This window comes from Oryctolagus cuniculus, chromosome 7 (genome assembly GCF_964237555.1).
Source record: "Oryctolagus cuniculus chromosome 7, mOryCun1.1, whole genome shotgun sequence".
Lineage (NCBI taxonomy): Eukaryota > Metazoa > Chordata > Mammalia > Lagomorpha > Leporidae > Oryctolagus > Oryctolagus cuniculus.
Window position 1 is genome coordinate 51,526,563 of NC_091438.1, and position 25,487 is coordinate 51,552,049.

A 25,487-nucleotide genomic window follows, 5' to 3' on the forward strand; every position below is an offset into this window, starting at 1 on the left:
GTGCTGGACACTCAGCAAATATTGTGCCATTTCAGCTTCATAGGAATCCTATGAAATAAGACATGGTCACCCTTTAGACAGATGAGGGTGCAAAGGGTGAAAGAGGTCAGTTAACTTGACTAAGGCACAGGGGAGTAAATTGTCACTCCAGAATTCTACATAAAACTGTGTGCTCTAAAACAATAGTTCTAACTTAAGAAATGATTGAGTTCTTGGCTTTTGTATTCAAAATTAACATGATTTAGATAAAACTAAATTTGGACTAAGCTTGAGCATATAGGAATGTCTAACTGAAATTAAGTAAAAATAATTATACCATTTTCATATTTTCAAAGCCAGTCTGCTCTACATAGTCTCACATCTTCTGCAGACCAGAAAAGATCTACCTCACTGCTCATAAGTTGTTCTCATGAAAATGGCTATTTAAAGTGAAATAACATTTTGATTGGATCCAGTTCATCTACATGATGTAGAAATTTCCAAATACAAAAAAGATATCACAAAAGCATGAGGTTCAACTGAGCCTGAAATGTTATTTTCTTTCTTTTCTGGAATCTTCTTCCTTCTGTAAGTTGTAATAGTGAATAAAACCATTAAAAGACTTTTTAGGAGGAGCAACTTTGAAGGAGAATTACTGTCTATGTCAACTCTTTTTAGGTGCTTGGGTTTTAGTATACTCTTGTTCTACATTTTGTGGTATTAGGCTTTGAAGAGAAGAAAGTAATTCAAAGGAGACTTTTTTTAGTGTTTCATAAGAAAGGAGAAATATTACAATTGATTTTTTTCTAGAAAATGTTTCAGTTTTGGTGTTTTCACTTGAATATTATTAGGCCTTTTTTTTTTTTTATATAAAAGTGTTTCTTTGAGAGAGAGAGACAAAGAAAGCTCCCATCCACTGGTTCACTCTCCAAATAGTGACAACAGTCCCTAGCTGGGAGCCAAAGCCTTGAGCCAGGAACTGACCCCAGATCACCCACCTAGATGGCAGGAACTCAATCACTTGAGCCATCATTGCTGCCTCTACAGGTCTGCAATAGCAGGAAGCTGAGATTGAGATCATAGCTGGGTGAGGAACCCAAGCACTTTGACATGAGATGTGGGTATCCAAACTGGTGTCTTAAATGCTAGGTAAATGCTTTCCCCAATACTATTATGTCTCTGTATTTCTCACTCTTGTTTCAGATATTGCTGCCTTATTACCTATACTCCAGTGAATTTAGTTTATGATTTCCTGTGAAAACAGCTGTAAGAAAGAAATACTGCAAAAATAAATCAATAACTCACCTTGATACCTGAATATATCAATCTGTTCCCCAACACAGACACACAGTTTGTTCTTTAATTATATCAAAATCTATTGTTTATCTTTAGAAACTACACTCATTGTCTGTGTATTGGGTTGCCTCAGCAGCTGTTGTTGCTGCTACATGTAACTGCTCAAATAAGTCTAGATCAACTCAGAAGCATACAGAGGGCTCTCTCTTCTGTGAATCTGTTGCCCTGGTTAATTTCTTCCTTCTCACATAATTTTCTTCCCTATACAGTATTCATTTCAATTTTAACCCCATGTTCTTATTCTCACTTAGGAAATCTTAGTCACTTTAGGGGCTAATGTTGTGGCACAGCAGGTTAAGCCATGGCCTGTGACACTAGCATCCCACATGAGTGCTGGTTTGAGTCTTGGCTGCTACACTTCCAATACAGCTCTGTGCTAATGGATCTGGGAAATCCGTGGAAAATATTCCAAGAACTTTGGTCCCTGCCTCTCACGTAGGAGACAGCTCTCTCTCTCTCTTTCTCTCTCTCTCTCTCTTGCTCCTCCACACTCCGTGTAACTCATTTAAGTAAGCAAATAAATCTCTAACAAAAAGAGAAAATCTTAGTCATCATAGACTTCACATACCAATAATCTGGTTGATTCAGAACTACTGCAGTCTACAGAGCCCTTGATCTTTGAATGTACCAATACAAGCTGTATAATCAGCACCACGGACAGAGCTGCTTGTAGGGCTGAATGGATTTGGAAGACAAAAGAACTGGCCTAAATTTTGCTATTAAAATTAAAACCAAACACATTTATTTTTGGGAACTATGAAAGACTAGTTTTTCTCCAGAGTGTTGTGTTGTGATTGCACTTAATATTCTGTACTAAAACACTGACATAAAGAATAGGCATGTTGCAAAGATTTTAAAAAGAGAATTAACTTTAAGGCAGGAAGGCACTTTAGAGATTATCTAGTCACTTTGCTTTGTTTTATAGATGCTGAGGTTGAACTGGCTTATCCATAGCCATGCAGTTCATTTATATCATAACTTGGGCACTAGGAATAGATGGGTAGCTTTGTATATTTGTCCCAGACAAAGCAAGTATCAGTTTTTAAAATATTCAACCCATTTTCTTGAAGCCACAAAGAACAGAAATCCATTTCTTACAAGGCAATAGAGCTTCTATAAGTGGTTGAAAGGAACCACATGTCTTTAGCAAAGGCAGTGACTTAGAGAACTGTCTTCCCATTCCCTACAAGATGTCCTCCAATCATTTATATTTAAGACAATGAGAAATCATTATTAGTGAAAAGGGAATTACTGAGCTCTAACATGTGTATAGGCCAGGGTTCCCAAATTTTTGAAAAAAAAAATGTAGATCAAAGTGCCTGATCTATTGTGAATATTTGATTTAGTCATTATGAGTAGTTCACCATCAAAATTTCATTAGCCCAATATAAGACTAAAATATGGGGCTTTCTAATTAATAATTAGCCTCTGTGCTTTTGCTCGTATATGACTGTGATGTCATTGACCACATGCCAGGGTATATTTGGTCTTTATGTTGCTGTTGCTGGATGAGTAGTGAGTGTGACACTAGTACAGAAAGTCTCTCCTATAAGCAACAAGTACACACTTGCAACATGGCTGCCTGGGGTCAGGGTATGGTCTATGGCCATGAAATGGGGCAAAGCCAATTAGGCCATATGTGGATCAAGTCTGTGACCTTGACCTCATTAGCACCGTGCTCTGCCCAGCTCAACTAACTAGCCCCAGATGGTTAAGCTTAATGCCGTATTTTGTGTACACATACCCTACAGCACATTCATGGAAATCCAAATTTTTGAACTGAGAACTTTTTATGTCTGGCCTGATTGAAAAAAAGCTAGATGTTTTTCTTTTTTTCTCATGGTTACCGAAGAATGGTGAACTTTATTCTGGACTTGCTGAAACTCAATACTTCTTTTGGTCTGCTGCCTCTCCTCCTCTCTTCAATTATGAGAGAAGTTGTAAAGTTCCATATCCTGACCTCACTTGCTTTGGCGAGTTTAACAAGCCATTGTGGTAGAAACAAGGTATTGCCCAGAGGCCACTAGAATTCATTTGGTATTTGCTCCCCATTCCACAGGGTCCTTCCTCTGACACACACGTTGACAGCCTGAGAACTTGCAGATTTTTTTTCCTTCAGTTTTCTGCATAAAAAATAACCTTTGGTGGCCCTTTGTTTGGGGACTGGTAGCACCTTATTCTTTTTCTTCTTTTCTAGAGAAATTATTATCAGAGTGGTCATTTTCAAATAAAATCAGTCAGTCAAAAGCATTTTATGATCACATACAATAAACTGCAATTTACAAATTTACACTTTACAATAAGTAGAGTATAAGATACCATATCTATCTTTAAGATGATTATAGTTAACAGGAACTATATATGTGGATATACACATACACACAAACACCTACATATACATATATTATGTTAAAGATTAACTAGAAACATGGAGCATTGTATTGTATGAGCCCTTTGAATGTATGAATCTTCAAATTGGCCAATTTATATTAAAGAGATATGTTTGTTTCAGCAATAAAAGTCTCTAACTTATTTTATAATTTCCAAAGTGCAAACAACGAGCCAACTTTGAGAATTAGAGTGCACTGGATAGTAATGAGTCTAGAGTATCTTATAAGAAGGTGCATTTCAATATTTTACCTCTACTACTTCTACCTCTCTGATTGCTGAGTTCACTACCTTATTTCCCTTCATAGGAGGATGTTTCCTGCCATGAGAGTAAAAATCACTGGCCTAGATCCACACCAGCAGTACTATATAGCAATGGACATTGTACCTGTGGACAATAAAAGATACAGGTAAGAATGACTGTGAGATATGGAATTGTGGGCATCACCAGCATACCAAAATAGTTTTTAAAGTCATTAGATGAAACATTTTAGCATGCATACTGTACAGGAAACATGAAATGGAGGATATACAAATGGCCTGTGGCAGAGCACCATGCAGAAAGAAGTGAAGGTAGGCAAGCCGAATTCAGTAACAATTTGGCCTGGCAGTCTCCCTTTGTCTCTGAATAGAATGGGGTTGTATATTGTCTCCCCCAAATCATATAGCTCTTCAGCCTAAAATTAATTTAATTAACATTGAAAGTGATTAGCCTACTGAATGATTTGACTTCTGAATGCCAAGTGAGTAGGGATGATTCATTTTGGAGAGCATAAGGAGAAGCAGACCAGTGGAATAAATCCAATCATATTTCTAATGGATCACCCTGAATGTGATGGGGAAGAAGAATATACTCGGGTAAGACTTAAGAAGAACATTTACTTAAGGAGAATTATTATTCTTAACATGAGTTCTGCATAAGTTTGTAAATAACTTTCCCTCAGTCATTAAAAATGTAGTCTCCATGTCTCTTGGGTGATTCATACAATGATACTTAAAAAGTTTGTGGAAAAGGAATTAAAAAATAAGTTTGGGACAAGGGGTTATTCTAGTGGTTGAGACACTTGTATCTCATATCAGAGTACTAGGGTTTGATAGCCAGCTCTGGTTCCTGATCCTGGCTTCCTGCTAATGTAGATTTTGGGAGGAAGCAGTGATAACTCAAGTATTTGTATTCCTGCCATCCATGTAGGAGATCTGGATTGAGTTCCCAGTCTTGGCTTTGGCCCTATCCAGGGGCCATTGTAGGCATTTGGGCAGTAAATTGGTGGACAGGAACCCTCTCTATTTTTCTGTCTCTTCCTCTCAAGTAAAAAATAGAATAGAAAAAAAGATCAACTTATCTTGAGGCAAAAATTTTTAAATCTATTTTTAAATCTATTCATAGTTTCATAATATGCATTTTCCATGGAGTTTCCTGAAGTTTCCTCATATGTAGTTCTCATCAGAAAAAAGTAGCAGTTTCTTAGATATCTCAAGGTTTCCATCAAATCATGGAATCATGGCTTGTTTTTGAAGTATTTGGGGATCAAGGACCTGACCCAACACTGATGATTTGGAGATGAGAAATGAGTGGGGAAGGCCAACACTAATGTGTCAGGGGGACAGGTACATGGCTGGGATTGCAGGACTCAGCAAGAAAGATAATCTGGTCAGTTCTAGAGGATATTGGGAACTGTGATTTAGATCAAATGCCCCAGGCTGCCAGGTCTGGGTCCCGGTCCTGTGGGGTCCTTCAGGACTGAGAACGTGGGTAGTGCCAGATCTATGGAGATGGAGATGACTCTTCAGAACTATGGGAAAATTGGCAAGGCCTGGGACAGAACTGATTTCCTTTGCTACCAACAACGTCTCATTTCCAGTGACTTTGAGAGAAAATAATGTGGAGGATGATGAAGTCCAAAACTCGATTCCTCAAAGAAAACACTATATGGGAAGATTTGGTGGTGTTTCTAGGAATAGTTGCACTAAGGCAAAGACCTTCCATTTGTGTAAAATGACTCAAAATTCAAATTGTTAGCAAGGAAATGGTTAACAAGTGAAAGACTTGGAGGGTCTGTGCACATGGCTGCATTTTTATAGGACAATATGGAAGATGTTTTTAATAAGGAACAAAATCCTGAACAAGTGGCCAAGGGATTATATGGTTTGCATTTGAAAGGTGAAAGGTTGCAGTAAAATACCTTTTCCATAGCTAGACACGTGGGTTCAGGATGCCTGCATGCACACAGGGGTGCATGGTAATGAGGGGGAGAAGAAAGAAAGAGAACTGTGAGAATGTTTTTCCACCTTCCAGCTGTAGCTTTGATCATTAACCACAACCCTTATCTGCCCTCCCCTTTCTCATCCCATTGTCCATTTCACTTTTCCTGGTTATCTACTTTCTCTTTTTCTCCTTTGCATTCCATTTCATTCCCATTACTTTTCTTTGTCTCCCCCTTTCCTGTCTTTATATGTTTCCTGGGCCTCTGCATCTGTCTCTGAATTCTGCTCTCTTCTTGTCCATCTCAGATATGTGTATCATAGCTCCAAGTGGATGGTGGCTGGAAATGCTGATTCCCCTGTGCCTCCACGAGTTTATATACACCCTGATTCTCTAGCTTCTGGAGACACCTGGATGAGACAGGTGGTCAGTTTCGACAAGCTCAAGCTAACCAACAATGAATTGGATGATCAAGGACATGTGAGTCAAAGAATCCTATCTCTCCCTCTTCCACTCTTCACTCATTTGCTTTAAAGCTATTTAGTCCCCTACTTTTCCAAACAGGTAAAAATAAGAATCTCTATGCCACTGTAAGTTATTTTAAGTAAGTAAGCAAGCATTAAAGTATTTTTTTCTTCATCTAACATTTAGCAGACATCTGCTATGCATCAGGTTGTGTTTATCATGCAAAGTTCTTGTACTCAAGGGAGTTACAGTCTAGTCATGGAGGCAAGATAGGAAAACAAGACAAATTAAGCAATGGTAAAAGAAATCATAACATTCAGTGAAATAACTCACAAGGCAATAACCTAACACAGGGAAGTGAATAACAATTTTGGCTGATTTGTCAAGAAATTTATGAATTAATAGGAGACAGTTAGGTCGTAAGGCTTTCCAGGCATAATTAGAGCAATAAATGTTGATTTATCTTTGGCAGTAAAATATGTACTGAATTTTCACTGAATGCCAAGATTCATACTGGGTAATATGGGAAGACTGAAGAAGTTAAAGCCATAGCTCCTGTCTTTAAGGAAATGAGAGTTTCCTGAAGGGATGAGAACACTCATACACCATTCACTTTTCATGTGACATAAAAGGATGTCCATAAGTTCAAAAAATGAGTGCAAATAATATCAAGTAGAATTTAAAGACAGTGTGAACCTAGGCTGAAAATTCTAAGCTATAGTGAACAACTTTTTGTATGTAGAGGTTGTGAGGTATTTCAATGAAGTGTTTTCTGTGTGTGCTAGAACAGTCATTCAGTGTTTATCCAACTGAAGCAAACAAAATGCATCTACTACCCAGGACAGGGAATACCCTGCTCCATAGTTCCATGAATGCTATCCTTCTCACCATGGGCAAATACACTGCTTTCCAGTTTCCTGTATAACCCACTCCCAATCTGTGCTCTTCCTATAATGCTTCCTTCTTGTGATTTATATTGCATGAGATCTACAAAAGATGTAGCAACCTTAAAGCCATGCCTGTCATAATGGTTTTCCTTTTCATTTCAGATCATTCTGCACTCTATGCACAAATACCAGCCTCGAGTTCATGTGATTCGCAAGGATTTCAGCAGTGACCTTTCGCCCACCAAGCCTGTCCCTGTGGGGGATGGGGTCAAAACGTTCAATTTTCCTGAGACCGTGTTCACCACAGTCACAGCATATCAGAACCAGCAGGTAAGTCTGCCTTTGTGAGTATCCTGCTAAATAAGCTTTTTTTTTTTTTTTTTTTTTTGTCAGAGATGCTTAGTCCCTCTACATGGTACTGGGGAGGTGGAATGAAAGACACCAGCCTTGCAGTGCACACAAGACATTGGCAATAACAATATGGTAATGCTCAGTCATGGCTGGCATTATCTAGATTTGGATCATAGGACCAATGTTCCTAAATTGTTTTCACGTCTCTCTTTACTTGTACCTGCCTTTCATTATCTCTACTATATTCTGAAAAATGATTGTCATAGTTTGGAATTCCTTCTCAGTATTGAGGCTTGATATTCTATGTTACCTGCCATTTTCTATGAATCCTTCCACCAGGCTACATCAAAGTCATCAATCTTCTCAAATGCGATTTGAGAGCCATCTTTTCCATGTACACTTTTGGACTAAATTTACTTCCTGTGTCCACCATTCCCATCATGAGATCTGTACATTCATTTAAAAAAGATGCGTTTATTTATTTGAAAGGGAGAATGACTGGGAGAGAGCAATATAGATAGGTAGGTAGATAGATAGATAGATAGATAGATAGATAGATAGATATTCCCTTTGCTGGTTCACTCTCCCAGTGGCTACAACATCCAGGGCTGTGCTGGGCTGAAGCCAGGAACCAGGAACTCCATCAAGGCCTTCCACATGGGTGACAGGGTCCTAGTATTTGGACCATCTTCAGCTGCTTTCCCTAGTGCATTAGCAGAAAGCTGAACAGAAATGGAGTAACCAGAAATGTAACTGGCACTTCAGTTTTGAATGTTGGTATAACAAGTGGTAGCTCAACCCATTGCACCACAACATCAGCTGCAGATATGTGCATTTTTATGCCTGTAACACATTCAAGCATTTCATAAAGATTTATAGAGAACTTACTATGTTCTAGTGTTTGTAGAAAAATAAGAGGTGGTTAGAGCTAATTAAGATGGTTCTTTTTCTTAAGAAGAATTTTAGTTGAACAAAGACACCAAAATATATAATGATTATACAGTGGAATAATTCAAGGATAGAAATGTGGACATGGTCTCAATTTGGGAAATAAGGGAGGTTTTCCTGGAAGATGTGACACCTTTTTTGATGATAACATATATATATGAACTAGTCAGACCAATGCAGGAGATGTGTGGGTGGGGGAGGAGCCAGAAGAAGCCAAGTGTGGAAGTATCATGGGCATTCTAAACACTGTTCTCTTTTTGAGAGGGTGGCTAGATGGATTTATAAGCATTTTCACTTTATGTAATTTTCTAAATGTTGTATATGAATACCATTTTTTTAAATTGGATTCTATTTTATCTTTGAGCAAATTGTCTGTTAAAATATTTATTTATTTTATTTGAAAGAGTTACAGGGGCTGGCGCCGCGGCTCACTAGGCTAATCCTCCACCTTGCGGCGCCGGCACACCGGGTTCTAGTCCCGGTCAGGGCGCCGGATTCTGTCCCGGTTGCCCCTCTTCCAGGCCAGCTCTCTGCTGTGGCCAGGGAGTGCAGTGGAGGATGGCCCAAGTACTTGGGCCCTGCACCCCATGAGAGACCAGGAGAAGCACCTGGCTCCTGCCATTGGATCAGCGCGGTGCGCCGGCCGCAGTGCGCTGGCCGTGGCGGCCATTGGAGGCTGAACCAACGGCAAAGGAAGACCTTTCTCTCTGTCTCTCTCTCTCACTGTCCACTCTGCCTGTAAAAAAAAAAAAAAAAAAAAAAAGAGTTACAAGGATAGAGGAAGAGGCAGGGAAAGAGAGATAGAGGAAGCGGCAGGGGGAGAATCTCTTCCATCTGCTGGTTCACTATGCACATGGCTGCAATGGCCAACACTGGGCCAGGCTGAAGCCAGGATCCAGGAACTTAATCCATATCTCCCACATGGATGGCGGGGCTCCAAGCACTTGGGCTATCTTCTGCTGCTTTCCCCAGGCCATTAGCAGGGAACTGAATCTAAATTAGAGCAGCTGGGACTTGAACCAGTGCCCACATGGGATTCTGGTGCTGCAGGAAGCAACATTACTTGCTATGCCACAACACTGACCCCTGAAACAAATAGATTTTTTTCTGTTTATCTTGCTTAAAAACTTGCTTTCTTTTATTTGGAGCCTTCTTGAAGCAAAATAAGATTGTATTATTATGTTCCATACTTTTTGTATTGCTTACATGCAATTGAGCAAAACATTCATTTAAAAATTATTTTTCGTGTGCTTACTATGTACCAGGAAGATAAAGGTGAGTTACAGAATCTTTGGCTCACATAGAAAGGCCATTTCTATCTTTTGTGGTGCCTCTGAATAAGATTCCTTAAATATCTTTACCTACAGAAGACTCTGATATATGACAATATCTTACTCAGTAGATGCTAAGTAGTATAAAGTTGCCAGACTTTCTTAGCAGCTATAAAATGTTTCCAACTTCAGATTTTTCTTGTGGTTGGCACATTTGATCTAAGGTAGAAGATGTGGATGCCTCATCTGATCTAATGTAGACGATATGTAGTTTGCTTTTGTTGTTATTTTAAAAATGGTTAAACTCTCTCAAACTCCTTGGATAGTAAACTGTCAAGGGCCATGGAGGGTCTACATGGAAAAGCTTACTTATCATGGTTTTTAAAGCCTTGATACAAGATATGGCAGTAATATAGATATAACCTTTGGAACTACTGGAACCTTGGGATTAACTCTAGCTCAGAAGAGGGGAAGTAAGTCCAAGTTCTTTGAATAATTGACCGGACTTTTCCAAGACTACCCCAGCTACAATTGTAACCATTGGTTTCTTGTGAAGATAGTGATGGTGATGTGGCAATAATTATTCCAACTTTAGGATTTCATTCGTAGAACAAACTAGAACACTGAAGAGTCAACATTATATCACCTCAATGGCATCAGTTCTGGAGGCCTGGAGAGCCATTGTTATAACATGAATTGAAACTAGAAATCTGTAGCTCACTTTGCCAATGAAAAAGGACCAAACATGAGTACCAGAATTTCCCTACACTTCTGTACCTTCTCTTATAGCAGTGTCCCCAGAATCCAAGCAGATTCCTTTTGTCTAAATATGTTGTCTACTTCTAGGTTGAGTTGGTTAAAATGCAATTTGGCAGTTGATATACCTGGTTTAATTTCTGACCTTTCCACTTACAAATTATGTGACTTTGAGCAAGTTGCTTAACCCTTTTCAACTTGTGTTTTCTGGTCTAGAAGTGTGCCTGCCTCATAGAGTTATGAGGACTAGATGATGAGGCAGCAGACATAAATTCACTGACACAAACCTGGCATATAATAGTCAGCCTACAGTGCTCTATGGCTGAATCTACACAGACAGAAAAGAGAGTGGGAGAGTTGGAAGAGCTGCACGGGCTCTTGAAAGGGTTATGATTAATAGATGACTACTTTGACCTTTCTGTCCTCATGTCATGCTGATGAATTCATGATTGCTAAAATTCAAAATAATTGAGTCATACTCAATTCTGCTCATTTTAAGAAAGATAACAGTTTTTACCTATTTAATAAGCCCACAATCCCTGGATAAATCAACCAGCATGATTGATTAACATTGCTTTTGGCTGTGTAGATATGATTTAATATAATACAATGACTTCTAATATAACAAAATAGACTCAGGTATTTCTTTTGGGAATCTTGAAGTCTGTATCCCATAGGATGAGCTGTTACCTAACACCAATTTTCAGATTTGTCCTGAAGATGAGTGTACCATAAATTGATCTCTTTTGTGTGCTATATTTACCTATTACTGTCTTTTTATTCCCTTGGCATTCTAAAAATGACAAAAATAAATATTTTCTGAAGAAATTATTCACTCTCTTTCTTTCTTTTTTTTTTTTTAAATTTGACAGGTAGAGTTATAGACAGTGAGAGAGACAGAGAGAAACGTCTTCCTTTCATTGGTTCACTCCCCAAATGGCCAGGTGTTTCTTCCTGTTCTCCCATGCAGGGGTAAGGGCCCAAGCACTTGGCCCATCCTCCACTGCCCTCCTGGGCCACAGCAGAGAGCTGGACTGGAAGAGGAGTAACTGGGACTAGAACTGGGGCCCATATAGGACGCCAGTGCCACAGGCAGAGGGTTAACCAAGTGAGCCACGGTGCCAGCCCCTGCTCTATTTCTTTTTAAGGGGTTGGTTATGAGTCCTGTGCATGAGCAAGGGGAGGAAAGTCAGTGGTAGGTCCTCAGAAGCTTGTTTGGAGAAGCACAAACAAGGAAGGACAATAGAACAGATATAGTCAAAATAGTACCCAATCTTCCTAATGAGAAGTTGTGTCCTGTTCCACAGATAGCAATGGACTAGACACTTGGATACCTGTATTTCAGTCCTGTATGTCCCACTAGTTACTCTGAGCAATTTATTTTGTCTTTCTGGGCTTCAGTTCCTTTTTCTAGAAAATGAGGGTTTGACTGATGCTTTCCAAAGTCCCTGATAGCTAGAGCCTAGAACTCCATCCAGGTCTCCCAGGTGGATGGCAGGAGTCCAAGTACTTGGACTTTTATCTGCTGCCTTCCAACAGGCACCAAATGGATTGGAAGCTGGACTGTAAACTGCACTCTAATGTGCAATGGGGCATTGCAAGTGAAGATTTAACCTGCTGTGCCATAGCTCCTGCCCCTCTGCATAATTTTTTAAATGAGAATTTGGAGCAATTGTCATAACACTGAGGCAGCTGATACATGATTTTCAAACATTAAAAATTATTAAAGATTCATGCTTGTAAACTTAAAGAAAGTCCTACAACAACCTAGACCAACACATTTTTAGCGCATTCATATTTGAGAGATGGGACCATGGTGTTTTGTTGCTGATAAACAAAATATTCCAAACTGTTCTGTTCCTGTGTGACTCCTCTCAGTCCAGCCCATTGTGAAAGCCTGTGTCCCTGTTGATTTGCATCTCATTCCCCAGGCTGGACGCTTGCCTCTTCCCACATCCCATCTTCCAGTAAACTCTGTCGCTTGTACTGACAGAATCTTATCTTCTTTCTAATCTCATTACTTCTGTCCTTGTTCTGGGCTGGCCGTCTCTGCACCCTGCACTGAATAGCCTTCAATTAGGATCAGCGCTGCAAGCTTAATATCTCACAAGCCATCTCCTACATCATTGTTAGATGGACATTGCTAAAGTACAGTGCTGATTGCATCATTTTCTCCAAAAAACATTTATTTATTTATTTGAAAGATTGGGTGGAGGAGAGGGAGGGAGGGAAAAAAGGAGAGAGAGAGAGAGAGAGAGAGAGAGAGAGAATGAATTAGTTCCCATCAGCTGGTTTACTCCCCAAATATTGCAACAGCTGGGGCTGGGCCAGGCCAAGATCAGAAGCCAGGAACTCAATCCAGGTCTTCCAGGTGAGTGGCAGGAAACTAAATATTTTCACTGTCACCTACTAGGGTGTGCAATAGAAGGAAGTTGGACTCTGGAGCAGAGCTGGGACCTAGACTCAGGCAGTCTAATATAGTATGTCAGCATCCCAAGCTGTGGCTTAATTGCTGGGTACCAAATGTCTGCCTCATAATCACATCATTTCTCTGTCAAAAATTGTCTATGACTCCTCAGTGCCAAGGGAGAAAAGCCCAGGATTTGAAGTCTTTCCATTAAGGTACCCAGAGGCTGATCACCAACTACATAGGTTCAGCTTCTATTATTCCCCACCATACATCCACAAGAGTGCAGCAAGTAAGTTCAGTTTTTACTGTTGCCTGGACTTTGTAACTGCCTTGATTTTGCATGCATGTACATACTCTTTTCTTTTCCAGGAATGCATTTCCCATTCATTTTTTTATCTGTCTGCCTCCCTTCTACTCTTCAAATTTGGTGAAAATACTATCTGTTAAACCTTCTTTACCTTTTGCAACTGCAAATAATCATCCCCTCCTTGGAAATGCTAGGGCACAATACCTCTCTCATGGCTCTTACTATATTTGAAACTAGGTGTGCCCTGTACAGTCTTCCTCTTATACATTTTGAGCTTTTGAGAATAGCAGTGTGCTGTGTATGTAATATGATGTAACATACCAGTTGAAAATTAAGAGATTGGAATTATAACTGACAGACTAAACTACCCTTCAGGAATCACTCCATTTCACTGTTCTTATCTGCAAATTGACGCTTTGGTCTGAATTAGTACCATTCTGTTTAGAAGTTTTTTATATGATCCACTAGATAATGCACAAGATAAAGACAATGTAGGGATTTCTTATAGATGTAAACATTCAATTTAATAGACTGCCCATTATTCCATTTCATCCTTTCTATTTTTTTGATGCAAAGATGTTACTTATTTCATAAAATAAGGGCGGCAAGAGAGAATAGATAGAGGCTAACTCCCTTCACCTGATAGTATACAAAATTGGGATATTAATATTCATCCTTCAATCTTGGGGAAGGAATCAAAATTGTCTATAAAATTGTGAAGCCCATCTCCATAATTCTAAGATATTCTACCCCATCATGCATGGCATAGTATGTTTGCTTGGCAAATGACCACATACCTGAATGAATGATTAGCCAACATACCTCTCCTATTGGTTCTCTTATATACCTGTGGTTCTACTTCTTTAAATATAAGTAGTAGTGAAGTGTGAAGAAAGCATTTCTATTTTAATGCAATATTTTATGCTTTCTGTTCTTCTTTTTCCATCTCTGCCTCCCACCCTTTCTGACTGACCTATAGATTCCCAGGACTGCTAGCTAGCACACTAGAGCTATTATTGCTATTATTTGCTTTTGGAGTGCCAGTTTGGCAGGTCTATGGCAGAGAACAAGGTACACCATGACCAGAATCTCATTGTGGAGAATAAGATGTCCGAAGTGGGAATAAAGGAGACGGTACACTATATGCTTTTTTTTTTTGGAAGAAGCTGATGCCAACATGTCCTCATGGAATTAGTGGGGAATTTCCGTTGCAAGCTCTTGCCTCCTTTAAGGGAAAAAGACTAGAGAACATTGGTATTTTTTCCCCAAACACGGAACTAGATTTCAAAAACGCATAGTCTCTCCAGGTAACACAGTCATATTTCTTAATCAGAATTGGCTACATGAACCAGATAGGAAGTCTGAAACCACAGCCAGAAAATCCTTTTCTGAGCCACTCATTATACCCTAAGCTATTGAGCCAGTTTTACTCTAACTTTCCAATCAAATCAGTGTAGAAATATTTTTCATACAGGCTAAGGTTTTTTGCTTTGCATTTTTCCCCCAATGGAAACCCTTTCAGGCACATGGTTAAAAAAATAAAAATAACTAAGTGTTAATAAGGGAAGGCCTTGGTACTGTAAAACCATACCCAGGATATTCAAGTTTCATTTCCTTTGTAGGTTGTGCTATTTATGTCTGTACTATGCGTTGTGAGCTATATTTCATTTATTAACTGCTTCTATATTACTGGGCAAAAAAGTCAGTGACAATGATTAAAATTAATGGTGGCAAGCCGACAGCCACCCCCTTATGTGTCACAGCCTTCAGTAAGTCAGATGACACAAATCAGTATATGGTTATGGAAATAAAATCAGTGAGGAAAAACGCTTTCACAGCCTCTGTATTTTCCATGTCTTCTCATTATCACTGGACCAAGTTTGAACATGACTGCTGTAGAATAGCTTTAGCTGTACAGGAAATTACTAATGGACCTTGTTCTGACTGGAAGGATATTTAAGACTTTTGTCTGTAATGCCTGAAGTGAAAGCAAATAGAACTGAGAGAGTTGTTTGGTCTAGATTCCCTAAAGTTTGTCATGGTTTGGGAATAGTTATCCCTGGTTCCCACACATTCATTCATTCATTTGCTCATTAACTGATTCATTGAATGCATATTCACTGAGCATGAACAGTATGTCATTCTAGGTTCTGTTTGGTAAAATGGTATATAATATAGATAGTGTGCTTTTTAAAATTATGTGGATGCTTTTTTTAAAAAAATATTTTATTTGAAAAGTATAGTTACAGAGAGAAAGGGAGAGACAGAGACAGGGGGGGAGTTCTTCCATCTGCTGGTTTTCTCTGCAAATGGCTGTAACAACCAGGGCTGGTCCAGGCCAAAGTCAGGGGTCTGGAACTCTGTCCAGGTTTCTTTCATAGGTGGCAGGGGCCCAAATGCTTTGAGCCATCCTTTGCTACTTTTCAGGTGTATTGAAGGGAGCTGGCTTGGAAGTGGAGCAGCCAGGACATGAACTGGCACCCATATAGGATGCCAGTACTGCACACAGTGGCCCAACCTGCTGAGCCACAATGCTAGTCCTTTAGATACGTTCTTACCTGTGGTCCTGGGGGAGAGTGACTATATATGGTAAAAAATAAATATATAGGGATGGGCATTTGGCTTAGTGGTTATGATGCCTTAACCTAATCAAAAATGTCTGGGTTGGGTCCAGTGCTGTGGCATTATAGGTTAGGTCTGCCTGTGGTGCTGGCATCCCATATGAGCCCTGATTTGCGTCCCAGCTCCTCTTCTTCTGATCCAGATCCCTGCTTGTGGCCAGGGAAGACAGTAGAGGATGGCCCAAGTGCTTGGGCCCCTGTACCCATGTGGAGGACCCTTGGAAGGTTCCTGGCTCCTGGCTTCAGATCAGCCCAGCTCCGGCCTTTGTGGTCATTTGGGGAGTGAATCAATGGATGGAAGACCTCTCTCTCTCTCCCCGTAACTCTGCCTCTCTAGTGAATGAATAAATCTTTTTAAAAAAGTGTCTGGGTTCATGTTCCTGCTCCACTTTCAGTTCTGGGAGGCAGCAAATTATGACTCAGGCAGTTGTGTTCCTGCCACCATATGGGAGACCTGGATTGAGTTCTGGTTTTTGGCTTTGGGTTGACCAAGCCCTGACCAACATGGGCATTTGGGGAGTAAGCTAGCAGATGTGGGCTCGTTCTCTCTCCCTCTCTCTCTCTCTCTCTTTCTCTCCCTCTCTCTACCTCTCAAATAAATGAATACATACATACACACATACATACACAAAAATATATGATTACCAACTGTATAAGATCCATTTTGGAAATAAAAAGGGTGCAGTTAACAAGAGCAGCAAAGTTGTCTTGTTTTAGAGAGATAACCAGGGAAGATGTTTCCCAGGAGATAACATTTAGACTGAAACTTAGGATAAGGAGTCAGTAATGTGAAATGTAGACTATCCGTGAACAGGAAGTGTGAAGGGATGGGAAGGGACAGAGCTTGGTGCCTTCCAGCACTGCGAGTAGCTCAGTTTGGCTGCAGCTGAGGGCCAGGGCAGAGGAGAGTGGCTGGGGTTGGAGAGTGGGGCAGAGCCGGGGTGTGCTGGCCCTGAGGCTGAGTCAGGAGCTTGGATAGAATTTTAACCAGTGGTAGCCACTAAAGAGAATGACATGGTCTAGTTAAGTGCTGACAAAGATCACTCAGGCTGCTGTGTAGAGAAGAAATTGGAAAGGAACAAAAATCAAAGAAGGAAGATCAGTTCTCAGGCCTTTTTGAGTATTTTAGACAAGAGATAATAGTGACCCTGTCTAAGATTGAGAAGGTGGAGCAGCCAGCCATATTTGGGACTGACTGATGGGCGTCATTGTCATGCAGCATTGGAAATTCTACTCAGATGTGCCATATGCACATACACATATATGTATGCAAGTAAATGTTATATAACTACAATCCAACATGCACATGTATGCACATATAGAATGTATTTTTCACGTATGTACATATATGAATATATAATTTATGAATTTATATGTATATGTGTAATTCTGTCTTTCTTTTTTAATGGTTAACAGAGGAATATGATTTATAAGCAGCAAGCAAGTTCAGTTTTTAGTGTTGCCTGGACTTTGTAACTGCCTTGATTTTGCATGCACACACATACTGTTTTCTTTTCTAGGACTGCATTTCCCATTCTTTTTTTATTTGCCTGCCCCCATTCTACTATTCAAATTTGGTGAAAATACTATCTTTTGCAACCTTTATTTTTTTGCAACTGTAAATAATCTCTCTCTCCTCAGACCTGCTGGGGAACAGTACCTCTCCCATGGCTCTTACTGTATTTGAAATTAGATGTGCCCTGTACAGTCTTCCTCTTAGCCTTTTGAGCTTTTGAGAAAAACAGTGTGCTATATACGTAATATGGTATAAAATACCAGTTGGGAGTTATGCTGGCTCAGCCCCATGTCAGATCTCACCCAGGTCCTGTGTTGGGCTCCAGATGACACAGTAGCACCTCTGTGTCATGGTCACCCTGCCTTCCCTGCCATGGCATGAAAGGCTATCTGAGTCCTTCCCTACCACAGAGGGCCATGGAAGACCTGGAGAGCCACACTCAGGCCTCTTCCTGTTTAATCAGGTCAGGTTGTCAGTTTTACTTGGATGCAGCCACCCCCACCTATATGTGGTGGTCACCCTGCCAGTTCTCCGTGAGTCCTACCTCACCCCTGGAATTTGATTTGAATCAGGAGCTCAAGCAACTGAAAGCAGTTTGTTTCCCCTTTGTCTCTTCCTTTGCTGTACTCCACTGTGGTGTGGGGCAGGCACAGTTTTTACCTACCCTTTCCATCTGGATAGAATTCACCTTCCATCATATCTGTGTCTTCCACAGGGCAGCAAACCTGTGGCCCTGCTGTCATCTTCATCCCTTCTTGTTTTACAGGGGCACTCCTCAGACCTGAATCAACCAGGCTGCCTCTTGATATGGGAACTGTAGGACTAAACTAAGGATTATCAAGGTTAAAGATACATTGATTTAATCCTTCCTTCAATTTTTTTTTTTTTTTTTTTTTTTTTTTTTTTTTTTGGTATTTGTGGCCCATGTTGTCAGCACTAGCATTAACTGAGATCTTGTTTGGCTTATGTAACTAAAATTGCTCTCTTCTACTGTTGAGTAATCTGAATGCCCTAGCCAGGTAATGAAGGTTTCCATCATGTAGTCTCAAGCCAGCTTCTCTCTGGCCTTCTCTCTCATTGCTCCTCTTCCTCAGTGGAATTGGGCTCCTTCATGTTTCTTGAATATGCATAATTCGTTCTCACTTTGATGTTCCGGCTCACATTTTCCATTAAAGTTCTACACATTCTCAAGGCCTGGCTCATGCATACTTCTAACAGCAAAACTCAGAGCCTTTCAACTTGGAATAATTGCTCCTTCCTCTTAGCTCTCCTGGAACGTTGCCTTTATGGTGAACCTTATCACCTTCTGGTTTACATGGTAATTATTAGTGCTCATGTCTGTTTTTTTTTTCAATTAAATTATAAGCTTCTTGGGAAAAAAGTGGACACTTCAGAGCCATCTACTGACTATCCATCAATCTGTGTCACTTGTGTTGCCTGGCACTTTGCTTTGTACACAAAAAAGCACTTGATAAATAAAGAGTGGTACAACCACATTCTTCATAAAGCTCTCTAAATCTCACATTAAAAACTTTGAGACAAATGTAGAGGTGTTGTCCTTCCTCTCATTTGGTGAAGCTTGTCTATTAAATTTTCATGCAGATCTCCTGGCCTCAGCTCCAAAGAGCTGTGGGAATTAGGTTTTCAACCGTTTCTTCAGGCCTATGAAGTAGAATGTTGTTATATTTATAAGGGTCTGTGGAGGCTCCCAAAACATGGCCGCACAATCATATATCAGAAACCCCTATCATAAATGAGTCGGACAGGATAAGCCAACTTGAAAGAGAAAATAAAATATTATAACCCCAACTTGAAAAGAAAATATGGTGCATGGTTTATGGCTGTGGATTATGGAGGAAGAAAGAGCTGATTTTAAGTCAAACACAGAAAAGCAGTGACACTCTTTAAACTCAATACAGTATTCACATTTCAGACACTGGACTTCAGAAAAGCAAACCTTCAGGCCCTGCTCTGGTCTATAAAATGGATGTAAAATTGCTTTTGCTACATTATTAGTGCTACATTATTAGTGTGCCATTCTAGAGGCAAGGAATGTTTAGGAAGAAAAATAACCTTGAAGTCAGAATAGTTCTTTCAAGTCAGAGTCTGTTTGTCAGAATCTCACATTGCATTTTAGAGATCTTTAAAGACTGTGGCTTTGTGAAATTCCACTGTGACGAAGTGAGACAGAAGACGGGCTAGAAAAGATTTGTAACAGAAAAGTACATGAGCTGTCTTAGTGGTAAGTTCTGCAATGATCAGCAAAATGAAGATGGTCTGAAATAATGAGATTTCTTTGTTTCTGGAATTACATTTCTTTGAGGATGCCTCTCCTTTCCTGAGCTTCCTAGTCCCTACCTACCCACTAAGTCTTCATTGCTTGAATGTAGTGAGTCATTGACATCTGGTTCAGACACAAGGTGTCAAAATGCTTCTATGACCAAGGCTGAAAACAAAAACATTGGGCACATATGGAATCTGTTGGTCAGGCTTGTTCCAATGTAGAGGTACAAGAGTAATTTATACAACCATGGGTAGGATATGTTGGGACTAAGACAGGATGCAGTGGAGGGGCACTTATACACTGGCTGGAGATGGGGCCAGATGGCCCCTGAGGACCTGTCCAACCCTGGTGGCACAGTTGGATCTGTTGGGTTTGCTCATCCTTGTGAGGATTCCTCTATTTCTTCTGATTTGCTTGTAATTCTTGGAGACTAGGTGAGGTGTGCTGCATCCTGCCCCACACAGTCTCACATTTTCATGTCAGTAAAACCCTGGTAGAAGTCTAAATACTTTCTTTGTCTTTACATGGACATTTCAGGTCATTAAATGAACAATTCCTAATGACAGGAAAGGCAGAGCTTAACTGCAATAGGAAATGAAGACAATGATTTGAATTTTTCAGGCTGAGAAAGATTGTCTCGTGGTCTGACTTGAACTGACTGAATCCATCCATTCATTGTTCACTCACTTGCTCACTATTCACTTACACATTCATTCAGCAAATATTTTTTAAGTGCCTTCTGTGTGTCGAGCACCAAGGACTTGACCATTGCCCAGTTTTCCATTTCAGTGTCTGTCTAGGCAAGTGATTTATCACCACTTTGGGACAATGAAGGTGAGTAGAAGAGAGTTTATGGAGCCACACACCAGGCAAGTCTTGGTTGTTAAAAGCGAGGCAGTTGGTCACACATCTGTCTGCCAGGCCATGTCCTATATCAACTTCAGTTTAAATCCTAAACTAAAAAGAAACTAAATAAAAGCAACAGCTGTTATTAAAAAGTAGTTTTTTAAGTTTCTAGGAATAATTAAAAAACAGTTAATATAAAAACAATTAATACTTGTTTATTTGTTTTTAGATCACCAGATTAAAAATTGACCGAAACCCTTTTGCTAAAGGATTCAGAGATTCTGGGAGAAACAGGTAAGAATAATTGGAGAAGAAACTCACTGAAATTTCTTTTCTATGTGACATTACTTTCTAACACTTCATTGGTGGCTTTTGGCTCCAGAGTTTTGGAAAACACCTGTCACTCTGCTGATTCAGGCAAAGAGAAATGGGTAGCTGATCCAAGAACAAAAAAGCTGCCCCCTAAAGTAGAATTTTCCAAGTTCTTGGTTGACACCATCTAAAACACCACATTAAATCTCTCACAATATTTTCTCCCCTATGTCATACTTGGCGATTCAGTCACTTAACACAAATTATATAATGATTTATTATTATCAAAGGATTGATTTTTTTATAAAAAACAGGCTATTGTACCTATAATGATATCTCATATATTTTGCATTAATTTAATGAAGACAAGTAAACTTTTTCAGAAAATTTTACATTTGATAGTGAAAACTTTGTATGAAATGTAATCATTTTTCTCCTAAGAAGTCAATCCAAAATACGTTATGTGTTTTCTGTTTTAGTGAACAGAATTAAAAAGCATCACTTTTCTTGATGATCTAATGCCTTCATTATGACTAGGATATTATATAGTAAGACTCTTAGGAATTCCTGAACATTGTAGAAAAGTTAGGTCCCATTGTGAATGGCCTTAGAGCTTATGGTGGTTTTCTGTTTGATAATTCTTTCTCCTTTATAAATTCTTCTCATCCTACCTTTTCTACATAAAATTTAAATCTGTTATAATGGAAAGTTAGGAGACAGGTGAAATGGCTTGGGAAACCAGATATCTTTTAAGGTAAATCAATCAGAAAATTTCATCTTATTTAAATGATGTTGAATCAGCAAACGTGATACATATGTCAACAACTATTTACATTAATGGTCATATATTTCTTTTAAAGATTTATTTATTTATTTTAAAGTCAGAGTTACACAGAAAGAGAAGGAGAGGCAGAGACAGAGAGAGAGGTCCTCCATCTGCTGGTTCACTCCCCAGATGGCCTCAGTGGCCGGAGCTTCATTGATCTGAAGCCAGGAGCCAGGAGCTTCCTCCAGTTCTCCCATGCAGGTGTAGGGTCCCAATGACTTGGGCCATCTTCTGCTTTCCCAGGCCATAGCAGAGAGCTGTATCCAAAGTAGAGCAGTCAGGACTTGAATTGGCACCCATATGGGATGTGGGCACTGCAGGTGGTAGCTTAACCTGCTACACCACAGAGCCGGCCCCTGGTCATATATTTTTAATAATTTCAAGAGCATTTCATTTATTTATTTCTGGATGACATGTTGTGAGGAGTTATCTTTGGCATTCTCTGTGTAAGAATTGTTAGATAAACTGGAAGCATATTTAAAATAATTTCATCAAATATGTAGTGCACTAATACAGATTTATGCTAAAATAAATTTTGATGATCATTTTTTTATGAAATGGTACATGAAGCACTTCCTTTTTCTCTATTTTTTTTAAAGATCTATTTGTTTATTTGAGAGTCAGAGTTACAGAGAGGGAGGGAGAGACAGAGAGAAAGAGAGAGATATCTTCCATCTGCTGGTTCACTCCCCAATGCAATGACCAGTGCTGTGCCAGGCTGGTGCCAGGACCAGGAGCTTCCTGCTGGTCTCCACATAGGTGGCAAGGGCCCAACCACTTGGGCCATCTTTTGCCTTTTTCCCTAGGCCAGTTAACAGGGAGCTGGATTGGAAGTGGAGCAGCCAGGACAGGAAAGGTCCCTGTATGGGATGCCAGTGTTGCAGATGGCAGCTTTATCCAATGTGCAACAATGCTGGCTTGAGCACTTCTTTTTAGAATTCTTATCATAGATTTAAAATACACTTGGATTTTTATAAAATTTTATTTACTTCAAATTTTTTAAAGGTCATGTCTACTGAGTAAAGTAAAATTCACTTAAACTTACAGTTTGCAGATAGCATAATTGAGCGATCTGCTTTAGATTAAGCAACTTGTTAGTAGTAGAGCACACTAGACCTCAGGCCCATGGGCCCAAGGCCGAAGGTTGCCTCTTCAAAGGTTCTGTGCTTAAAATAACACAGATGCCTTTAGACTCAAAGTTTAGTTAATGAAGAATGAATATCTACTCCTTCCAGGCAATTGGACCATACACTTCCTCCTCTTTTTTATTTAAAATTTTTATTTATATAAATGGAATAAATTTCATACATAGAGTTTTAAGAACATAATGACACTTCCCACCATGTCCTGCCTCCCTTCCTCACTTCCACCCTTCCTACTACTTCCTTTCTTGCTTTCTTTTAAGTTTTGTGATAATATACATTTTTTTAAAATTTTTTTTTTATTTTTTGACAGGCAGAGTGGACAGTGAGAGAGAGAGACAGAGAGAAAGGTCTTCCTTTGCCGTTGGTTCACCCTTCAAGGGCTGCCGTGGCCGGCGCGCTGCGGCTGGCGCACCGCGCTGATCCGATGGCAGGAGCCAGGAGCCAGGTGCTTTTCCTGGTCTCCCATGGGGTGCAGGGCCCAAGCACCTGGGCCATCCTCCACTGCACTCCCTGGCGACAGCAGAGAGCTGGCCTGGAAGAGGGGCAACTGGGACAGAATCCGGCGCCCCAATCGGGACTAGAATCTGTATGCCGGCGCCACAAGGCGGAGGATTAGCCTAGTGAACCGTGGCGCCGGCCTCGTTTTTTTTTTTACTTTGAGAAAAAGCTTTATCACTAATTGAAGAAGCACCTAAGGAAACAAGCAATGGATTTGGGCACTTAGGCTTATCTAAAACTATGAGACATAAGAATATCCTCCATTTGATACACTATATAACAAAGTAAATCTTTGAGAACAAGTTTACTGTAACTATCATAATACAACTCTTTGAGGACAGAGCTCCTGCATAGGAAGTTAGTGATCAGTGATTCTTGTTGATTTAGCAATTAACACTGTTATGTATGATGTCAGTGATCACCGGAGGTGCTTGACATGAGCTGCCTAGGCTATGCCTATTTTACAATGCTGTGCATTTGGGCTTAGTGAGGATATTGTTAGTTATAAGGATCAAAAATGGAAGCTGCCCTTTCATAAACAGCCACTGGGTCTTTCATAAGCCTCCAGTGATTCTTTGTGACAGGACATTCACATGGGGTTATTTCTGGAGGTAGGGCATGCATGACAAGCGTGTTTAAAATCTTAAATTTGATGGGGCTGGCATTGTGGCATAGTCTGTTAGGCTGCCACCTGTGACGCCAGTACCCCATTTGGGTGCCGGTTCATGTCGTGTCCTGGCTGCTCCATTTCTGATCCAGCTGACTGCTAATGGCTTGGGAAAAGCATCAGAAAATGGTCTAATTGTTTGTGTACCTGCCATCCATGTGGGAGACCCATATGAAGCTCTTGGTTGCAGCCTGGTCTAGTGCTGGCTGTTGCGGCCATCTGAGGAGTGAAACAGCAGGTGGAAGATCTCTCTCTGTCTCTTCCTTTCTCTCTGTAATTCCGACTTTCAAAATAAATAAATAAATAAATAAATCTTTAAAGTCTTTAACTTAGAGCTCATGGATGGATTTCAAGTCCTCTGTGAACTCCTGTGTATTAAGTAAAAGCATGTGTGGATGAACAACTGTGTATTTTTCTGGGGAGAAGTCTAAAACTTCCTTCAGCTTTTCAAAAATGTCTATGATCAAAGTTAAGAACTTCTGCTCCAGACATAGCTATCTTTTTCTAGGGGCCAAGACTACTGATATTAATTTTTCAATAATTTCTTTCTTTTTCCTTCCATCTGTGTTTCCAGTAGCATTTGGTGGTATGTATTTATTTTCTTCTTAGCATTTGGAAATCGTTTTCTGTGCCTTTTTCTCTCATTGAGTCATGTTTTTTAGAGTTTTTGGTCACTTTTTCTGAGCCTGAATTTGTTTCCTTAGTTAGTTCTTTCCTATTAACAGGTATGCTTTCCTTGGAAATTGCCATCCAGGTGTACTTCGACCACTTATTTTCCATATTGCTCAGGCAGTGATATAGTGCAATATTACATACTGCAGTACATATGTAAATTATTGCTAAGTGCTTAGAATAAGAATATTTCAGGTTGGGGGTTTGAGTGACAGTGGCAGCCGTGTTTTTAGGGTGACCACAGATAATCTGTCTGACAGGATTCCAAGAATGATGTAAGAGAAGCTTCCAAGGTTGTACTTGATTACAGGTAGAGGAAACAGCAAGTGGAAAGACAAGCATATGCTAGGTATATTTGTGCAGCATCGGGGAAACCCTGTGGCTACAAAGTATGGCCCCTGCCCAGGAACGTGGCTGGGCAGCATGAGATGGAAAGTGCAGAGGCATGACTTAAAACAGCAAATTGGAATAGTTTCTGTTGATCAGTATTAGAACTTTGCTTGTAGGATTGGAACCTCACTTTGACCTTGAAAACAAGACTACTGCATATTGAAGGATTTGCTGCTGGTCGGGAAGTGTGATGGCATCTCAGCTGAAGTGTTGGGGGCCTCCTGTCTCCTCACTGGTTTAGAAGGGACCTCAACATATCTTTTGCTCCTGACCTGTGCCAGTCTGAGTGTTGGTGTGTGTCTGTGTTACTGTTCGGAGCAGACAGTTATTTTTCTATTCTGCCTGGTGGGATGCTCTTTCCCATAAAGCATCCAGGAAAGGAAAATTAT

The 25,487-nt window shown here is 40.0% G+C and overlaps 1 protein-coding gene and 1 long non-coding RNA gene across 6 annotated transcripts in view; one reads left to right on the forward strand and one right to left on the reverse strand.

Moving 5' to 3' along the window:
- The window catches only part of TBX15 (T-box transcription factor 15), a 142,928-nt gene that overhangs the window by 86,906 nt on the left and 30,535 nt on the right, over positions 1-25,487 (forward strand). For all 5 annotated transcript variants that reach the window (XM_051858756.2, XM_002715697.5, XM_008264587.4 and 2 more), the window contains 4 exons: positions 4,032-4,133; positions 6,235-6,406; positions 7,441-7,608; positions 20,818-20,882. In XM_051858756.2, the coding sequence (XP_051714716.2) occupies positions 4,032-4,133; positions 6,235-6,406; positions 7,441-7,608; positions 20,818-20,882 (507 nt within the window). The remainder of the gene's footprint in view (positions 1-4,031; positions 4,134-6,234; positions 6,407-7,440; positions 7,609-20,817; positions 20,883-25,487) is intronic.
- LOC138850563 (uncharacterized) overlaps positions 7,940-25,487 on the reverse strand; it is a 33,697-nt gene continuing 16,149 nt past the window's right edge. The window contains exon 2 of the long non-coding RNA XR_011390497.1: positions 7,940-8,076. This is a non-coding gene — a long non-coding RNA (uncharacterized lncRNA). The remainder of the gene's footprint in view (positions 8,077-25,487) is intronic.